The sequence below is a fragment of the Hippoglossus hippoglossus genome, chromosome 14 (assembly GCF_009819705.1).
Source record: "Hippoglossus hippoglossus isolate fHipHip1 chromosome 14, fHipHip1.pri, whole genome shotgun sequence".
In the NCBI taxonomy this organism is placed as follows: Eukaryota; Metazoa; Chordata; class Actinopteri; order Pleuronectiformes; family Pleuronectidae; genus Hippoglossus; species Hippoglossus hippoglossus.
The window spans coordinates 17610834-17629935 of record NC_047164.1 but is presented as its reverse complement, the minus strand read 5'-3'; the positions used below and the strand labels follow the sequence as shown (position 1 = coordinate 17629935).

At 40.2% G+C, this 19102-nt stretch overlaps 1 protein-coding gene across 2 annotated transcripts in view; it reads left to right on the top strand.

Moving 5' to 3' along the window:
* gabrb4 (gamma-aminobutyric acid type A receptor subunit beta4) overlaps positions 1–12265 on the top strand; it is a 60290-nt gene extending 48025 nt beyond the window's left edge. Inside the window, exons 6-10 of one of the 2 annotated variants that reach the window (XM_034606844.1) lie at positions 110–247; positions 2357–2509; positions 3752–4008; positions 4662–4751; positions 5073–12265. In XM_034606844.1, coding sequence (XP_034462735.1) covers positions 110–247; positions 2357–2509; positions 3752–4008; positions 4662–4751; positions 5073–5426 — 992 coding nt within the window. In that variant the 3' untranslated portion in view covers positions 5427–12265. The remainder of the gene's footprint in view (positions 1–109; positions 248–2356; positions 2510–3751; positions 4009–4661; positions 4752–5072) is intronic. The other variant, XM_034606845.1, reaches the window with a different exon arrangement.
* Positions 12266–19102: the final 6837 nt, after the last annotated feature.

Genomic DNA, 19102 nt, shown 5'->3' with positions numbered 1-19102 from the left:
AACTCTAGCAACAGACTTAAAATAGAAACTTTAATGGTTTTCTTCTCCACTCTGACGCTCCACATGTTATTCTGCTCTCTCCTCTGAATGTGCCCTGACTCCGACACAGATGGATACACCACAGATGACATCGTGTTCTTCTGGCAAGGAGGAGACACCGCTGTGACGGGTGTCGACAAGTTAGAGTTACCTCAATTCTCCATTGTAGAACTCCGCCTGGTGTCCAGGGAGGTGCGGTTCATTACAGGTAAGACTGTCATGCAACATTTCTGAACTGCTGTAATTAGGCTGAAAGTTTTCAAAATGACTCTACCACTGTGCATAAAACACCTATGCGTCCGCGTCCCCGCTGTGGCTGTGGGCCCCAGTAAGCACGTCATCGTCACTGTGGGGAATGTGATTATATTTGGGTCATGTGGAAAGACAGTTTCCTTTCTCCGTGCAGCAGATTGTAGGTGGCCGTTTCCATATATTTGTTAAAAAAACGGAGTGCAACTTAAGTACCAGACGCTGACTCACAAGCTTGTCTTCATTCAGTCACAGAGTTTGTTCGCTGATATGTTTATTTCATCGTCAGTGTTTCTATGAGAGTTAGAACTACGACAGCTCGGAAAATATAACAGAACAAATTAGAGGAATTGGGTTTGCACTGCTGCTGCTTCACTGTGTTCTTGTAATTTGTGCAAGTATGACTCCACCTCACATACGGAGCAAACTGACTTACTTCAACTTAACATGCTAACACCACATGCGTATATGATTTATATTGATACAATTATATGTGATTTGACCTACGATGGACAAAACATTTAGAATAAATTAAGTATTAATTAATTTATAATACATAAGTAGATAAATGAAAAAAAATATTACAATCTCCAATGAAAAAGGCTATGTTTGTATTTTTACACATTTATTTCTTGATTTCTACATTTATTCATTTCTAAATGTTTTCATTCATTTGTTTGTTTCTATATTTATTTGTGTATTTATTTTCACATTTCTACATTTATATATTTTCTGCTTTCCTCCATCTAATACCGGAGAGCAGTGTGATCATCGGCTCTACTACATCTTTCCTGAGTTATACTCTACATGGGAGCTAATTCTCCAGTTCTCATGTTAAGCTAAGCTAACTCTGTCGGCTGCTTCCTATTTAGCGCATTCAAAGGAGATTGGTCTTGATCATCTCATCTAAGTTTCAGAAAGAACATGTTATTTTCAACACTTTTAACTTTAGATCAACTCAGAATAAATGGTAGATATTTAAAGCCTTTAAAACGAGGCAAAAGTCAAATTTAGGTGTGATCCCCGTGTTTGTGACCATGTGTGGCAGCCATTATTCTGCAAAGTACTTGGGTGATCCAAGGCGTTTGTCTGGGACTTGATGAAGTATGTATGCTAAGGTATTGATTCATTAAAAGATTTACAGGAACCTGGAGATGATGAGGTCATTCATCATTGTGTGTTCCCCATAGCAAATAGCCTTTTAGATTAAAACCATCACACTTATCTCAACCCTTTTTTCCTTAGGTGACAAATTGTAGGTAAAACTGTGGCTAGAATGCACAAAATAGAATTTAACTATTATTTAGAGCAATTTGTATAGTTTCCAACCTCATAAATATCTTAGTGTAGCTGTAGGGGAGCGGCCCAGCCTTGATGTTTATATTGCTTTTTTGCATCAGCATTGCATTGTTGTGATTGTTTTAATTAAAGTGCAAACAAAAGACTAATTAATGCTTTGGCACAACCAGCTGATGTATTCCTGTGCAGTAGAATACCTCCACCACCACCACATACCGCGTGTTTTCCTCCCTGTTGTAGTGTAACAGCATGCGTTGCAATTATGCCCCTCTAAACATGCGCTTTTGGTCTAACGTGTAGAGGACAGAGAAAGTGCAAAAAGGGAAGCAGAGCAGCTCTCTGTGACAATTCTCGGAGGGATGCTGGAGCTGCCTGCTGAGATAGGGGGTTGCAGAAAAATCTGCCGTGTTTGCGACTTTCTGCCATGTTTAATTGGAATCGAACTTGTCCCTGGAAAGGAATCCATCGCTTTGGGGAAATTAAGTGCTCCATCTGAACAAATGGAGAAATGACTACCCCTGCGCGTTGTCAAAGTGCAGACTTTGGAACTCTTATGTTGTGCCAACGTTTCCCCTTTCTCCCTGATGTTTTCACTCCTGCCCCGCTATTGGGAGACATTTGCCTTCAGGACTTTGTGGCTGAGAACCTTCCTGGCAAAAGTTTGGGCAACAAAACTGCTTGGTTAACCACCTGTAAAGGATTTCTGACGGCTAACGTATCCCGTGTGCTGCTCTTTTCTAAGCTATCACTCCATCGTTTCTCCTTCCAGGTTCATATCCAAGGCTTTCGCTAAGTTTCAGGATTAAGAGGAACATTGGATATTTCATCCTGCAGACGTACATGCCCTCCATCCTGATCACCATTCTCTCCTGGGTCTCCTTCTGGATCAATTATGATGCCTCTGCAGCTCGGGTGGCCCTGGGTAAGATACATCCACCGCTGTGTTTTTAGACTTCACACTGACCACATTTACTTTTTGACTTCTTCATATATTTTTGTTTATTTGATAATACAGTGGACTTGGACAGTAAATCATCAAACAATAAACATCAATATAAATAACACAGAAAATTATTAAATGACATAATACACCTTTACAGCAGAGGTGGAACGTACAGTAACTGAGTACATTTACTCAGTGACTTTATTTAAGTGCAAATTTGACCAATCTCTAGCAATTCATACGTTGCATATCACACCTTTGGGTACTACTTACTCTACAGTTTCAGGTTTTGTATGCTATTACAAACAAAGTTGTTATAGATACGACAGTATTTAAAGCGTGATGATTAACTATATTGTTCTGTTATTCCTTATTATGGAATTTCATTTTTATACTGTTATGGACCTAAGAGTCTGAAATAAAGCTAAATACAAATTCAAAATTACATGCAAATAAATCAGGAGTAATTATCTAATTGTAAGACTTATGATAAAAACAAGAGATTACGAGTATAAAGTTGTTATGAGATTAAATATTATGAGATTAAAGTCATAATTGAGAAGAAACTCTTAAAGTTAAGAGAAAAGAAAAGAGAAAAGAAAGTAGTAGGAAGAGCCCGTGCTTGCCAGAGTTTTCCTCCTTCTGAATCCAAAATCTTGAACCAATCTCCTTGTGAAACTATAAAATATCACGCAGATTTAACAAACAATACACAGTCAACAACTACCAAACATTTCCTCCATAATGAAAGAGAAACTTTCCTTTAAGTCTTAGTCTGTACTTCTTCAGAATACACTTATAATACACAAAAAACGTTTCCTGATACTTTCTCCTGATACTTAGTTCTGATGGAAAGTCAAATGGAAGTATTTTATGATTTGTGAAACTTATGCCAAAGTATAACTTAAGAAGATTCTCCACATTCCTCATTTTAACACAGGCGACAGTATGATCTTCGGATATTGCCCCTCTAGAATGACACATAGCCTGAGACTTTTCCCTCAGAATATTATTCTCTAAATCTAATATTCATTTTTCTTTTACGTGCCCCTAATGCTCGGTTGTAGCATTGTGACTCTTACTTAAATAGACGAACTGAAGTCTTCCTCTATCACTGAACCACATTAATGTTGATCAGATGTGTAAATGTAAAAGTATGAATACAATGTAATTTCTCTCTGATGCTAAATCCTTTGTTTGTGTGTGTGCTGCTGTGCTCAGGTGTGACAACGGTGCTTACCATGACAACAATTAACACCCACCTTAGGGAGACTCTCCCAAAGATTCCGTATGTGAAAGCCATCGACGTCTACCTCATGGGCTGTTTTGTGTTTGTGTTCCTGGCCCTGCTTGAATATGCCTTTGTAAATTACGTGTTCTTTGGCCGGGGCCCTGCGCAACAGAAGAAAATCAATGAGCGGCTGAACAAAGCCAACAACGAGCGCACAAGATACGAAGAGAAGCGCCTGAGGGAACAGGTTTGCAACCCCGTCTACTGCCTCTCTTTCACTACTGCTTGTGTGTGTCAGTCAGGGTTCAAGTAGAAAACAACAGTGTTGTGCACATAAGATTTCTCGAAGTAGTCACTTTGACCAAAGACATTCACACAGTTATTTCCCTGCAGTAATCTTCCAGGAGCATACTGATGCCACCACAGCCCAATATGCATTCACCAGCCATTACCCATTGCTTCTCCCTCAAGCACTAAAGGCTTTTTACCGAGCATACCCCTTTTCATTGAGATAGCGATTCATCGAACTCAACAGTGGTGTAAACATTCTCATTTCTTATTTAGGTTGTTGTCTGTGTTTATGCTGTAGGCTTCATTCACTCCCTCTCTTCCTCCTTGTGGTTTAACATGTGTCAAAACAAAATTAGACGAGACCTGGAAATGCAGGACGTGAATTTGGTGATTTAACAATTTGTCCCGTGGCAAATGCTGAAGCAGTCGGACTGAATGAAGCCCCCCACTCAGTTGTTTTTGTGTGTGAAGTGCTAAATGCTTTTTATCAAACTTGCTCCTGTTAACTTTATGTCCTATGCATTTGAGTAAATTCTTAGAAAATGTGCTTACTTGCCGGTGTTGCATAGCCGTTTTAATGTTCTCTTCATTTTTCTTTCACATTGCAAGGACTCCATTTCCGTGCCGTTTCAAACCAACACCTTCAGGTCATTTACACAGCGAAGAAATCTGTATCTCGAGGAACAAAGAAAAGTTGGGGTACATCTATTTAGAAATCATATCAGCTGTAGGCCAGGGTCTCACAATATAGCCGGATGAAATAGAATTTAATTTAATTTAATTATTTGTGCCACTTATTTGAAAACTCACTAATAGTTATCTGTTAAAGTAAGTTAACTGTTTTTGTTGCATGCAAGAATTGACATTCCATATCATCCCTGCATTTTGCTTTAGCTTGACAGCTTGTAGGATGGGTGGGGGTTAGTGTAAATCTTATAGCTGAGGGGATTCTGGGGGCTGCTGCTCGACATTTCCGCCCCGCTGACTCATTTCCCCCCCCCCCCTCCACTCTCCTCGCAGGTGGATGCTTACGGAAACATCCTCCTCACCACGCTGGAGATGAACAACGAGGTGATGCCTTCTGACGTGGGGAGCAGCGTCAGTGACTCTCGGAATTCGGTCATGTCATTCGACAGCTCCGGGGTCCAATTCAGGAAGCCCATGACGCCCAGAGATGGCTTTAGCCACCACTCGCTGGACCGGAGCGCCATGCGGAGCCGGGCCAACTGTCGGCTACGACGACGCTCCTCCAAGCTCAAGTTGAAAATCCCCAACCTGTCAGATGTTAGCACCATTGACAAGTGGTCCCGGGTCATTTTCCCCATCACCTTTGGATTTTTCAACCTAATCTACTGGTTGTACTATGTGAATTGATGTGCATCCCACTAGGAATCATGGGCCATATTTTGAGAGCACATTAAATTGGCTTTGATACAGTTCCAAAATATGTATACACATATACAAATTGAACATATGTATATGCATATTTCTATATATTATATTTATATATACACGTGTGAAATCTGAAGGACCTTTCTGCTGTACAAAATATTAATAGGATGACTTGAATGTTTAAGAATAATTGTGACTGAAGAATTTCAAGGCTTTGAGTTTCTTTTTCCTCCTGAAACAAACAAACAAACAGACGAACAAACAAACAAACAAACACGAGATCCCCCCCAGGGGTTTTTGGAACTAAAGACTGCATGATATTTTTGCTAAAAAAGAAAACAGGAAAAAAGAGAAAGTGAACGCTCTAGAGAGAGAAAAGATGTCTCAGAGTCCCATCGACTTTTTATTGAAAACTTATTGTCATCGGGAATCCTCTTCTGCAGCTCATGAAATCAGTGGTGGCTCGTCCGCGCAGGCATCAGCTGAGTGAGGTCCTTGACACCGCACTCCTGCCGCCCTGCCCGACATCGCCGCTCTCACTCAACTCACACCCCGCCCACCCCCCTCACACACACACACACACACACACACACACACAAGACCCCTCCCATCACCCATGGATAACATGCACGGAAATCTCCGGTTCTACTATGTACAGCAACCTTGTTTGGATTGTGTGTTGTTCCTTGGGTTTTTTGAAGTGGTATCGTTCTCTTTATCAGACATCAGCTCTGGCCTAATGGTCTCCGTTGGAGGGCCCAGAGTCAACGCAAACTTGTATTCCTTTCTCTTCTCATGTTATTTTTAGAAACATGTCCTCGGGGGTTGGGGGGGCTGCGGGTCCTTTTTTTCATTATGGTTAAAAACAATTGCTGATTATTGTAGATATGATTTTGTCTTGAAAAATACTGTGATTTCAGAGAGTATCGGAACATGTTCTAGAGCTAGGGCATTATGAGATAAAAGAGTCTAAGGTATGCATTACTCATTTTGATTGTTTGAAGAAAAAAAATTACATATTCTGTACATTTTATCATTCAGTATTCTCATGAAAGTATACTTGTACTGTTTCTTTCCTCCTATTGATTGATTCACATGCTCTTTAGATGCCAAGTTCATCGATGTCATATTCTGCTTTGTGTTTGCTCTAAAAGGGACATGGGGGAATTGCTTTTGTGATTCGTTTGAGATTATTCCACAGTGACGATGTGAGAACGTGTATATTCAAAAAAGTGTCAAAATATCTGCCCACAGTTTGGCCAGTATAGAGTATTTATTTGTTCGTCGAGCATTTCCTCAGTGTTGGAGTCACAGTTTCAGAAGGCAATTGTTGTTTGATCGAGGTTAGTGACGGGCAGAAGACGTGGGGGAGGAAGGATTCGACGTCTCGCACTCAAATTCAGTCAGTGCCACCCCGCAAACGCTCTGAAGCCCGAGGATCAGAAACATCAGCCTGATCAGGAATGATGCAGTGATCCTTGGGGGGGAAAAAAGTGATAAATAGCCATGAATTCAAATGTCGACCTGGAGGCCTATAATCCATACGTATTATTGTTTTGTTTCGCTCTCAAACACACACACACACACATTTTTAATGCTCAGGTTCATTTGCAAAGGGAAATGAGTACACTTTGATTTTAGTATTCCTTTATTATTAAATCAGATTGGATACAGCCACCCACTAAAGTTATAAACACAAGACGGCTGCGGCAGAGGGACAATGTAAGGACGATAGGAAAGAGCTAAATAAATAAATATAAATAAGATCCTCCCCTGCCCGTTTAGCTCCAGCTGAAGTGCAGATCAGCATCTTCCTCGGTGTCATCTCCACTTCAGGTGCAAACGGGCTCTGCTGGGAGCAACTGTCCCCGAGCAGGAACCTACACAACCAAATCAAGTGTCGATTCCTCCAGCGGCAAAGTGATTGACTCATTAGAAGACGAGCGCAGTGCGGCGGCCAGGAAATATGCAAAAGAAAAAAGACAAGAGGGAAAATTGGCGTATGTACTGTATACAAACGCGTAGAGACAAGAGGAAGATGGAAGAGGCCTCGGGTAACGACTTGAAGATGGCGAAGCAGGAGTATCAATTTATCATGAGAAATACCCCCCCCCCCCTCCCTCCTTCTGGGTGCAGTATGCATAAGACGTCTTCGAGAAGGAATAATGATCAGAAACCAATTTGTCTCCGTAAGTCGTGGTGAAGTTTGTACAGTGACGTGGCCCAAGCTGTGATCCGAATTTAGTATTTCTTTTTGTTTTTCTATTTTATGCATCATGGTCATATTCCGTAGAAGCAAATGAAAAAAAAAAAGGAAAAAAGAAGAAAAAACACATCACGGCGTAATCCATACAATAAGCAGGGGAGATGGTGAAAGTAGGAGAAAGACATACTGAGCTGAATATCATGTTTATGTCTGCAGCTGAACAATCCACTGTTTGTCTCTCAGTCGACTGTGAGTCCAAACTTATGACCAAAACGTAGTGATTTGTCCGAAATGTGAAGAATCTGTTGTTATTCATGGGGAAAGTAACGGCGAGTCAAAACGAGCCACAATCAGCTCAATCCGAAGCAGCTCTTGTGAGAAAATGGCTCCTGGGTTTTTACGTAGAAAATACATATTCAGAATTATGCTGTAGGCGAGTTGTTCTAAAGTGGCCAAATGGAAGTGAGTTAAGGCTGAAATGCAATGAACCTAAAAAACCATAGCATCAGTAGTTTCAACATGCAGTCGTTTGCACCTTGTTTCAAAAAGAGATCTCCTTTGATTTGAAGTGGATCATTTAAAACGAAAATGATCAAGAGATATTCTCTATTTTCTATTATTCCACGTGTCCTTTTATGTCAAAAATCTGTTGCCTTTAGTACCCACAATCCAACTTGACCACCCACACTTCAGTCGAGGTTTGTTATGCTATAGGTGGCTAATGTAGCCTCAAGCAAGGGATGAGGAGTGGGCTCCAGGGGCCCAGTAAACTCACTTTGTTTGACTGAGTCCACCCCCCCCCCAGGGATTGCTTTTCTTTTTTCTCATTGTCAGACTTGTAGACTTCAGCCAACGCTGACTCAAGCGACATCACTCAAGGGAGTTTTATTCAATCTCCTGTGGACAGACTTTGATGCGTGAAATGTGTGCGGAGTTCCCCTTTAACTCATATCATTATACATCACTGGGATACGTATGCTGCAATTCCCCCCAAAAAATTTCAAATGTGAGAAGCTCCAGTGACATCACAACGAGACACGATCGGCTGTTTGTTCTTGTGATCAGACAAAGGAACAGCTTCCATTTCTCCATTTCTGGTTAAAGGTGTATTTTGTTAGATTGTAGCACCTGAGTCAGGGGCATTCAGGCTGTTTGGGTGGTGATCCATTCACATTCATGTTTCAGGTAGCATTGTCCTTTAAAATTTTTGTAAAGAAATTAAAAAAAAGAAAGGTGGCGAGAGTTAGCGGATGATGAATGCAAGTTTATCGAAATAACACACTTTACAAAGTTATTCTTTTTTTGTTTTTTTGATAATTTCATGCAGGTTTGCGTACCAACAGCTCGTCCAACTGTTTAGAGGAAATATGATGGATCTGTCAGACAATGAGGATATGATACCATCAGCTCCGGTGCAGGAAAAGCACAAAAATGTGGGACTTAAGGCAAAATAGGTGTTGAGCTAGAAAGAAGTCGAATCCATCTACTCTGTGCTTTCAGTGAAATGCACTTGCAGTACTTATTTTATTACGTAAACTAATGCAAGGTTCAAGTTCTCATTGAGGTTGGTTTATTCCCAGTAATTGATACAAAATGCCTTTTTTTAAATTTTATTTATATATTTATTGATCTATTTCTTTTGAAATAGTTGATGCATATCTTAAATGAACTCCAGACACACACACAGAGGAGAATCATTAGCAGCTCTTGCATGCTCGCAGTAAATGAATCCACCACTCATTTCACTCAGAACATGTATTTACCTGCTTTCTGGACATGAAATCAGCACATTCATCCCAAAAAGCTGTGAGGATGTTCCGTTCTACACTTTTACTTTCGGATCTTTGCTTATATACGAGAGTGAAAATTACATTTCCTTTATTGACACACGTGTTTTGAGGAGAAGAGGAAGAGGAGGGGAAAAAAAGTGTTGAACTGATTTCAATGTGAATTTTCTTGCCTCTAGTGTATATGTGTAATTACATGTGAATTGTACTGTAAATATGATATCTTTCACTTAAATAGTTCTTAATGCATGAACAAAAACATGGCAGTTCGTAATACCAGCTAGCCTCACTGCTAATGGCATGGACAGCTTCTCTAGCATTGGCATACTTCTGCAAACGAAACCTAAAAAATGAGACACAAGAAATACACGGTGTGAGCAGAGTAATGGAGAAGTCAACGCAAAGTCCTCCCGAGGTGAAGGAGTCCCTGGTGGCTCGTATAAGGCTAACAGGCTATTGCAGCTGATGATTCGCGGGAAGTACAGTATCGCCTTGGTTCACTTTCAGCGAACGGGAATGGTGCCATCTTGGATCAAATCCTCTTGTTGAGCGTTTTCCGTTTTTCACGTCTGAACCAACCATAAGGATTTCAGCGCGGCATACCCGCAGCGTTTACCTCAGCTATCAATGAATCACACAGTTGTCCGTTAATCTACAAACAAATCAAAGGGCATGTTTGACTAGCTGGCTTACAGAGGCTAGAGGAGCAGGGTTGCCTTAAGAAGGCGAGGGGGATGTTTTTTCCTGTTCCTCATTAAGACAGTCATGCATGTGTGCCCTTGACCACGTTACCAAGTGCAGCTTCTGACAACAGAAACTTGTGCAGACCAGGTCCCAGAAGTAAATATGCGTAGCTCCCTGTGTGTGAGTGTATTGCGAGAAAAATATTTCCCTGGGTAAATGCAAAGAACTGTCCCACAAATGTTCTTTGGTTCTGTGCAACTAAATTAAACCCAGTATTGTAGCGTGTTTCAGTGGCCTAACTTTCTTTCTGTGGAACACACCATGTTGGATGCTGTTCCTCATTTTGCCATAATTAGCGGCTGGGATCTGAACTGCACAAATGTATGAACCACATCTTAGTCTCCAGTCTTAACGTTGGGGCTTAGCATCCAGGATTACACCATTCCCAAAAAAATTGAAGAAACCCGTGATGGGCTGTGAACACAAAACTGTTCTGTGAGGCATCAAAAGAGTGGACCACAACCATGCAAGCAAGTTCATCCACCAAACTACCAGTACACAGCTGACAGCCTCCTCACTTGTTGGAAGGACTTTGCCTGGTGCGTTCATTATTCTGTGTACCTTGTAGGTTTTGTTTTGCATGACCTGAGTTTTGAAAGGTTTATTTTCCTATATTTTTACTCCACGCCATCTGATTCATCTCCACGGCCAGGAAAAAGAAAGATCCAGTGTTTACATGCTCAAATTGCACTTGTTTTACAGCCAGCTCTATAAACCTTGTGAAACAAAACTGTTTGTTTAAAAAAAAAAAACTGGAGGAAAAATGTAACCGCGGAGCGTACATCGGTGTGATTCGCGCGAGTCACGAGTATGTACGTCTGCAAATGTATTAACTGTACATCACGCAGTTTGGGATAGATGCACCGAGTGCATGCTGTAGCTTTTATCAGGTTCAGCATACGCGTCAACATCAGTCGCCCTTCAACTACAAAGGATGTAAAGGATGCTGACCAGTAGCATCTGAACGTAAGCCATGCGATTGCACACTGAGTGGGTGTTCCCTGTATTTTCTCTTTCATAAGTTGCCTCTGGTTATGGTCCCGTTGTTGATTACTGTGCGATGATACCTGCAAGAAGCTGTGCTGATCCCCACTCACACGTCAGTGTTCCTTTCTCTTTGAAAGAGTTGAGCAGGGAGACGACCTCGTGTTTGACCAGTAGGTGAAAGAAAGACATCCCAACGCTTTTTAAAGACAAACAAATTGAATTGAACGAAAAAGAAAGAAAGAAACCCACAAAACCAACAACCCATTTATTGTTCAGTTGAAATTAGTAAATGATTTTCTTAATTTCTGTGTTCATTTCTGATTTGACTGTATTTGTTGCATTTGTTATGCATTGTTATTCTTACTGTTGTTGTTGTTTTATCATACGAAGGAAATGTAACTCATCTGATATACTGGCACTGGAAGAAAAATGCATTTGGTTTTTTGTACTGTAATTGTTTTGTTCACATTGGGCGCTTATTTGATTCAGTTGTTTAATAAGGTGTTTGATTTCATTCGGGGTATCAGTACTCATGGAATCAACATTTCGTGTAGTATGAAGTTGTATTTTTTTTGTCAGTGCAAATTAATGTTATAGTGTCAATCAGCTTTTTTAGGTGTTTGAACAAAATGTGTTTTTTACAAATACAAGGTGTTCAAGTATGTGGTATAAAAAGGGTTATCATTCAAACAACAGACTTTTTACAAATAAAGGCTTATACAGTAAAGAAAGCTAATGTCTTTTCATTTGCCCTTTGTGGACTAATATGTGACATTGTTTCCTTTGACTTCGTATTGATTTGTTTTCAGATATTAGTCCCCAAAAGGTAAATAGCATACGTTGTCGCATAATGAGAGGATAAAATCAGGTATTTCACCATTGCTATTCCAGGTTGTTGTCGGAGCTCTCACCTCTTAGTTGGTGTTTTGCTTTTGATAAGGACTGTCAGATATGAACACAGTCCAGCTAAAAAACTAGAATTCAAGAAAACTCGAGAGTGTCTTCTTTTAATTTGAGTACAAAACATTGCGCATTTATGAGAATATACCTCCTTTCATACCCTATTTCCTGAATAAAGACGCAAAGTGACTCCTGCTGACAAGTGTAATATTTGCCCCTTTTTCAATTCAGGAACTATTAAACCAGTTTTTTTAAACTGTTGGCAAATATAAAATGATATAGTGTAACAGGTCGGCCTGTCTGGGGCAGGTTGAATTCTGCATCTATAAAAGCACTGGATAATTAATTTGTTTTGTCAGGAGGACAAATACAGTAGAAAACTGTTGGCTGAGACTTTTTGTCCTCTGGTTGAGGACGTGACGCTATATATGGTAGCACATTTGTACTTTTTATTCCCACAATGCACTCAGGGCTTGAAACAAAGCGTATGTTCAGGTGGTGAAGGTGACGAGAACGGCCTGGAAATGTGACTGTACAGCACCTGGAGCAGAGAGAAACCGAAACGATCCAGTAAGACGTTTGAAATATTGTTCTCCCCATTCACCTCTGAGCGTTGGGAAACAATGTATTGCCGTCCGAACGAGCTGATTGATTCGATTTGATTGATTTTATAGATTTAAAGCAGGAGGTGGTTAGAGGGGCCTGACCTGTCTGATGCAAGCTGGAGTCCACCCTGATTAAAAGCACAATTTGTGGTCAGGCAAATGTGAAATAATCGCCATCAGAATTTAAAAGACAGGACTGGAAGCTGTCGATTTCTTATATTTCACAGCCAAATCACACAGTTCAGCCTGAGGAGGCTGTTTAAGGTTTACGTGAATAAAATGTAGACAGACACTCCTGGAAAGCAGGCGTGTAACAGCTGACAACTACATATGACCGTCTGTGTCCTCTCTGTGTGGAGCATGTATGTTCTCCCTATGTGTGTGTGTGTGTGTGTGTGTGTGTGTGTCCTCCAGGTGCTCCACTTTCCTCCCACACTCCAAACACATGCAGGTCAGGTCCACGGCAGACTCTAAATTGCCTGTAGGTGTGAATGTGAGTGCGAATGAGCCTGTCTACACATTTGTTAGCTCTGTGATAGAGTGGCCACATGTCCATGACTCACGTCCAATGCATTGCATGCTGGGATGCATTCCAGGCCCTGCCTTTACATGATACGCAGTCTGGAAAATGAATGGATGCCTGTTCTTTACATGTCAGACCCTTTAACTACATGTAAATATCAGCTCACGTATAATTTATTTGGTAATAAAAAATAACTGATTGGGTTTTTAAAGTCCTGTAACCAAGCTCCTGTTCAACACGTAGCAGAGCGTGTTGTTAATTGTGCATTGATGACTGTTAAATAGACATCAGTTCCCAGCTCCACTAATGATTTTTTAGCAGCGACATCCCCTGACACTAATACTTCACTGTCATCAGGAGCACGACCCGAGGCTTCATGTGTAAATAGTGCACATGCATACAAATGACACGTGCACAGCTGTGCAATGTTTAGGATTTGCACCGCCAGCCAGTGCAAGCCAGTAAGCCAGTAGCCTCTCAGATTAACCTTTAGCCTCAGCGTACCCTCAGGTTCAGCTTTTAACGTTTTTGCGATGAAAGGCTGAAACGCCTGATGACGCCAAGGTACAATTGAAGATTCTTATTATTATTTCCATTGTAACATCCAGTCTGACAGAGCTCAAATGTGATGGTTGCACAACTGTTCCTGGGTCCCCCCCCCCCCCCCCCCCCCCACTCTATATCTCTCTCTTCTCTCCCCCCTTTGCCACCCACCTCTCCTCTCTTCCACATTTTTCCCCGCTCAACCCAACCGGTCAAGGCAGATGGCCGCCCACACTGAGTCTGGTTCAGCCAGAGGTTTCTCCCAGTTAATGAGGGATTTTTTTTCTCATATAAATTTTAAGATCTTGACCTTATTATGTTATGATTTGGCCCTTAAAATTGAACTGAATTGAATACCATTTATTATAAGGAAATCATTTTGCCATGGATTTTTTTTTTTTAAGCACTTTGTAACCTTGTTTAGTTGAGTGCTAGACAAATAAAGTTATTATTATTATTATTATTATTATTATTATTATTATTATTATTATTATTATTATTATTATTATTATTATTATTATTATATGTGGGAGAAGACTTGGTTGTGGGTTATGGGGATGCATAACTAGCTGGTGTTATTACACAGCAAACTTCAAATGGTAAAATCAAATGTTTGTGTTACAGAAGTATTTTAAAAACACTGATTCAATACAGTTAATTTAGAGTAGTATCCAAATGAGACTTAATGTCCCTTAGTTACAGCAGTTCTTTGAAATAAATGCGAATGCTAACATGTTGATGTTTAGCCACTAGAATGTTTACCATGTTAATTTTCTTATTTTCTCACGTAAACATGCTAACTTTTACTAAATTGCACGATTAGATTTGTCATTAGTTTGCAGGTATTTAGTCATTAGTCACATTATTGGACAAATGGCAGCTTGGACCTGATGCTAAGACTCATCAGGATACATCATACAACTGTGCTGTCAGCCAATAGGCCTGTTCTACACAGGAAGCTTTGACTTGTTACAGAAGGAAAATCCCAGGTTTTACTGCCTCTGTGCTAAAGTGTTCCTGAGAGCGACGACACTGAGGCGGCTCGAACTGTGTCAGGACGTGGAAGTCAAAACAGCTAAATGGAATCCAGTCAAAATGTTTTCTGTTAAAAAAGGTTGATTGGGTCATGAATAATATTGTTCAGTTTGTTTTTTTAAACTCGTGCAAGGAATAAAGATAAAACTACCTCTGGCACAGCTGATCCTTAGTATGGAATTTGCATGTTCCCCTAGGGCCTGTATGTGTTTCCTCTGGGTTCTCCGGCAACCTCCCACATTCCAAAGACATGCAGGTTAATTAGTGACTCCAAATTGCTTGTGGTTGTGACTTTGTAACTGTGTACACGGTGGTTGGTCCCCATGTTTAGGCCCAGCTGAGGTACGTTGGAGACCTGCCGGGGGTTGTACTCCACCTCTCACCCACTGGAGCAGCCTGTGGTCAATGGGGTGATGACGTTTGTTGTGATCCTCAGACAGCATTACATTTTTGATTTGACTCAAACTGCCAAATGATATTGCTACCAAGAATAAAAGTCATATGCTTTCAGTTCAAGTTTGAGAAATCTAAATCTAAATTTGTATTAATAATTTTACATTGAAATCTTTTTTTATAAAGTATTTTTATACAAATCATATAGCAAAAGGAAGACATTTTTAGTTAAGCTATCACTGTAATGGGCAGCAGTTGTAGACTCCACCTCTGAGATGCAAAACAGCATCTTAGCAACCATTAAACTAATAGCTACATCGTACTTGTTTTTCCCTACTTCCCTTTTTCTGCTCCATATCAGTTCTTTTTTGAGACATAGCTGTTTTACTATAAATAATGAATGCGGGTAAGAAAAGGCACATGCAGCAGCACAGTTAAGAGAGAGAAGAATCATTCTCTAAATGTCCAGGGTGTACAGTAGCTACATACTTTAGTATGTTCCACTGTACTTTACAGTAAATGTGGAGTCAGAGGACTCCGCCCAAGATGAAGGGGATTATATTTAGACGCAAAAATGTAACATTAAAACAGATACATCATTAAGTCAGCTTGATGGTATTTTAATTCTTAGGGTTAATACAAATACACTCTAAAGTGATACATTCTGATACAAACATTCATGTTGAGTTAGAAATACAAATTTAATGTGTTTTTTTTTTATCTAACCTTACTTTCATGGGACACATATTTATATAAATTATGAGTATACATAGAGAATTGCTCAACTAATTGCTCAATTAATGCAATACAGTGCTTCATATAGATTGCTTCTTAGGCCCTTCTTAGGCCCAACAGTATGAAACTCCATTTAAATTCATAATATATACAGATTTATTATATATACACACTAATATCAGACCTTTTTAACATGCCTGATTGTTTTCGTCAAGATCCATGAATTATTTAATGAGAAATCACTGAAAATGTTGAAAAAAAAACTATCTAACAATGTTAAAGAAAGTGGACAAACATTCCTGGATCCACGTCCTGATATGGATCTGTACAATATTTTAATGAGTTCTTTCCCTGAACACATCCTTCCATCAAGTTTTGTGATAATCCATGAAGTAGTTTGTGCATAATCCTGCTAAGAAAAAAACAAACAAAAACATAACCTCCTTGGCGGAGGTTATAAATGGAAGCAATAGTACGAACGAATGAAATGTTTTAAATAACATAATTAACGTATTAACATACGTATTTACTTATAATGAAAAGACTGCAGATGTTTTAGCTCACGTATGTTCATTGATGTTTTTAATTTCATATCAAGTCTCTCTTTTCTTTTGTCAGTGTTGGGCTGTGCCACATCTAATTAGTCGTTATTAGAAAATCTTCAATGTCAAACAACTGATCAATGACGACAATTACTTTTCTTCTTGAGTTTTGAAGAGGCTGGTTAATGCCAGAATTTACACATATTAATGGGACCGCTTCAAGGTCAGAGGTCGAGTATTGATCGCACACAATGAAAAAAGGCCCGACAGATAACGAGGGGATCTTAATACTCAGACAGAATCAATTTCGGTAATGGGCGAGTGGGTCATAAAAAGTTATTGTGAAGCAGCTTGTTGGGAATATGAGTTTACTGCAGCATCACCAGCAGAGATAATGGAGCTGTGGCTGAATCGCAAGGAGCATCTGTAAAACAAAATGTGATCTGCTCTGCTTTAATGTCCAATATAAACTCGGAGTTGGGAGGTGAAATAGATTAACACACATCTGTTTACTGTTAGTGTACAATCTGGCCGCACTTGGGTTCAACATTTTCATAAAGGACAGAAATGGCGGCACTGCAATGGCAGAACTGGAGAAGTAAACTTGCTGTTTCCATGACGTGTCTGATTTCCGGGTCTGACATAACACCTGTGAATGTTGCTTTTCCTGTCTTGGTCCTAACATTGGCTAAATGTTGATCTCCTCGAGTGTCGCCATCTTTTTCAAGAAGCGGCAGAAATACTTGATCTGAGTCATAGATTAAAGAGACAATCTTTAGTCTGAGGTCTGTGGTGCGCCCTCTAGTGGAATCCCCCAAGAACACGTGTAGTACTGAAGCAAGTATGCTAACAATAACCTTCGTAGCGTGCCTACACGAACGGGGTGTTGCAGAGTGAGTATATCTTACTCTACCTCTGTGGTGGTATTTTAATCAAATCCGACCACAAATCATTAACCGAGAAGAAGTGGCTCAAGAGCTACACCCTCCATCTTCCATGTTCTTAACATGTTTTAGTTGTGTGTTGTATTTCATCGTGCGCAGCCTCCTCTCGTAGCTGTGACCTGTGCAATGATCCTCTCCCGTGTGTCCTCCCTCTGATACCAGGCAGATTTAATGCACAGGTCCGTCTCTCCTAATTGATTTCTTTTAATTTACTCTCGGCCGCCTCCTCCAGCCACTTCGACAGTTGATTATGCCGCTAAGTGAGTTCACCTTGAGAGGAGCTGAGGTATATAAACAATATGTGTCCAACTTATCGGATAGGGATCAAATTGTATATATTACACTGGTGCATTATATCTGGAAATGCAGCAGCTTTGTGTTCATTGTGGATAAAGGATTTGTCATTCGTGAGTTTGCCTGTATTTTCATCACTGGCTCTTTCTGCATTGGAGTGCAGAGCTCCGTTGAGGAGAAGGAAACACAGCTGGTGAAGGAGCTCAGCAAAATGTGCCTTCCATTTCCGTGTTCTATTGTCAGCACTCCATATAAAAACATAAAATATTGAAAGGGTGCATTAACATGGGTCAGAAATTGATGGCTGTTCCATATGTGGAGGGGGAAAAAGTGGTCAAAAAGCTGCTGCTTTGGCGTCGTGGCTCAGAATGGCTGCTTGTGCTTTCAGTCGTCTGAATAAATTTCCTTTACTGGTTCTAAGCCAAGTATTAAGATTAACACACAGTCTTTATAGGAATATTTGTTCTTATGCAAATGATAAAAAAAAAGAGGTCAATAACAATGATTGCTATGCTCATGCAACCCCTTAAAAACAGCCCAGTATTTACATCGAAGCTCACGTTGACTACACCTAAGCTTCGACTCGCTGCATCACTATTGATTCAGGTACAGAACATACAATAACTGACTGAGATAATGTCAACTAAAACCATCAATTATTCAGTCAATAAACATTTATATCTGTCAGCAGTTTGCCCCAAACAAGAATCGTCCGTCCCATAAGCATCATCTCTGCATGATAAAAAATGTCAAGCCACGACCCTCCTGTAGCACCGTGTGTCCGTCTACTCTCCTTTTCACAGGATGTTCGTCTTTGTTGCCATGGAGTTCTTGTTTGGGGGTTGAATAGAGAGCGAAGAGACGAAGGAGAGTGCAAACATAATGTGTCTAATAAAATATTAAGACAAATCTCTTTTGTGCAATGTGGCCACGGCTGAACTGCTAAATCCAACCCCCCCGGGGGCGTCTGTTAGAGAATCCCAGTGTACAGCGAAGGAGGTGCATTTAAAGGTGAGATTATAGTCACATACATGTTCCTAGAGTCAATGTGAACACTGGATATTGTTTGACAAACGTTACTAAGAATGTGTGCACACATGCCACTGGTGGTAAAGTCAATTTTCACTATTAATTGATAGTGTGGCTAACACTGGCTGTGTTTGAGCTTATCAGTGCCCTCCAACATTTACATTATCCAATGAAATGAATATCAATCGGTACAAAAGATCTCATGCTAAGTCACAGAGTCGTCACTAAAGAAAGGAGAAAGGACCCTGCAAAACATTTGTTGGGTATTGTGTCTGGATAAAAGATCACAAGTCACACACGTAAAATTATCTTTAAATGTTTTTATTGTTTGGCATTTTTCCCTCGAATGAAGTCAGACACAAGGAGGATGGACAAATTCTACATGAACCAT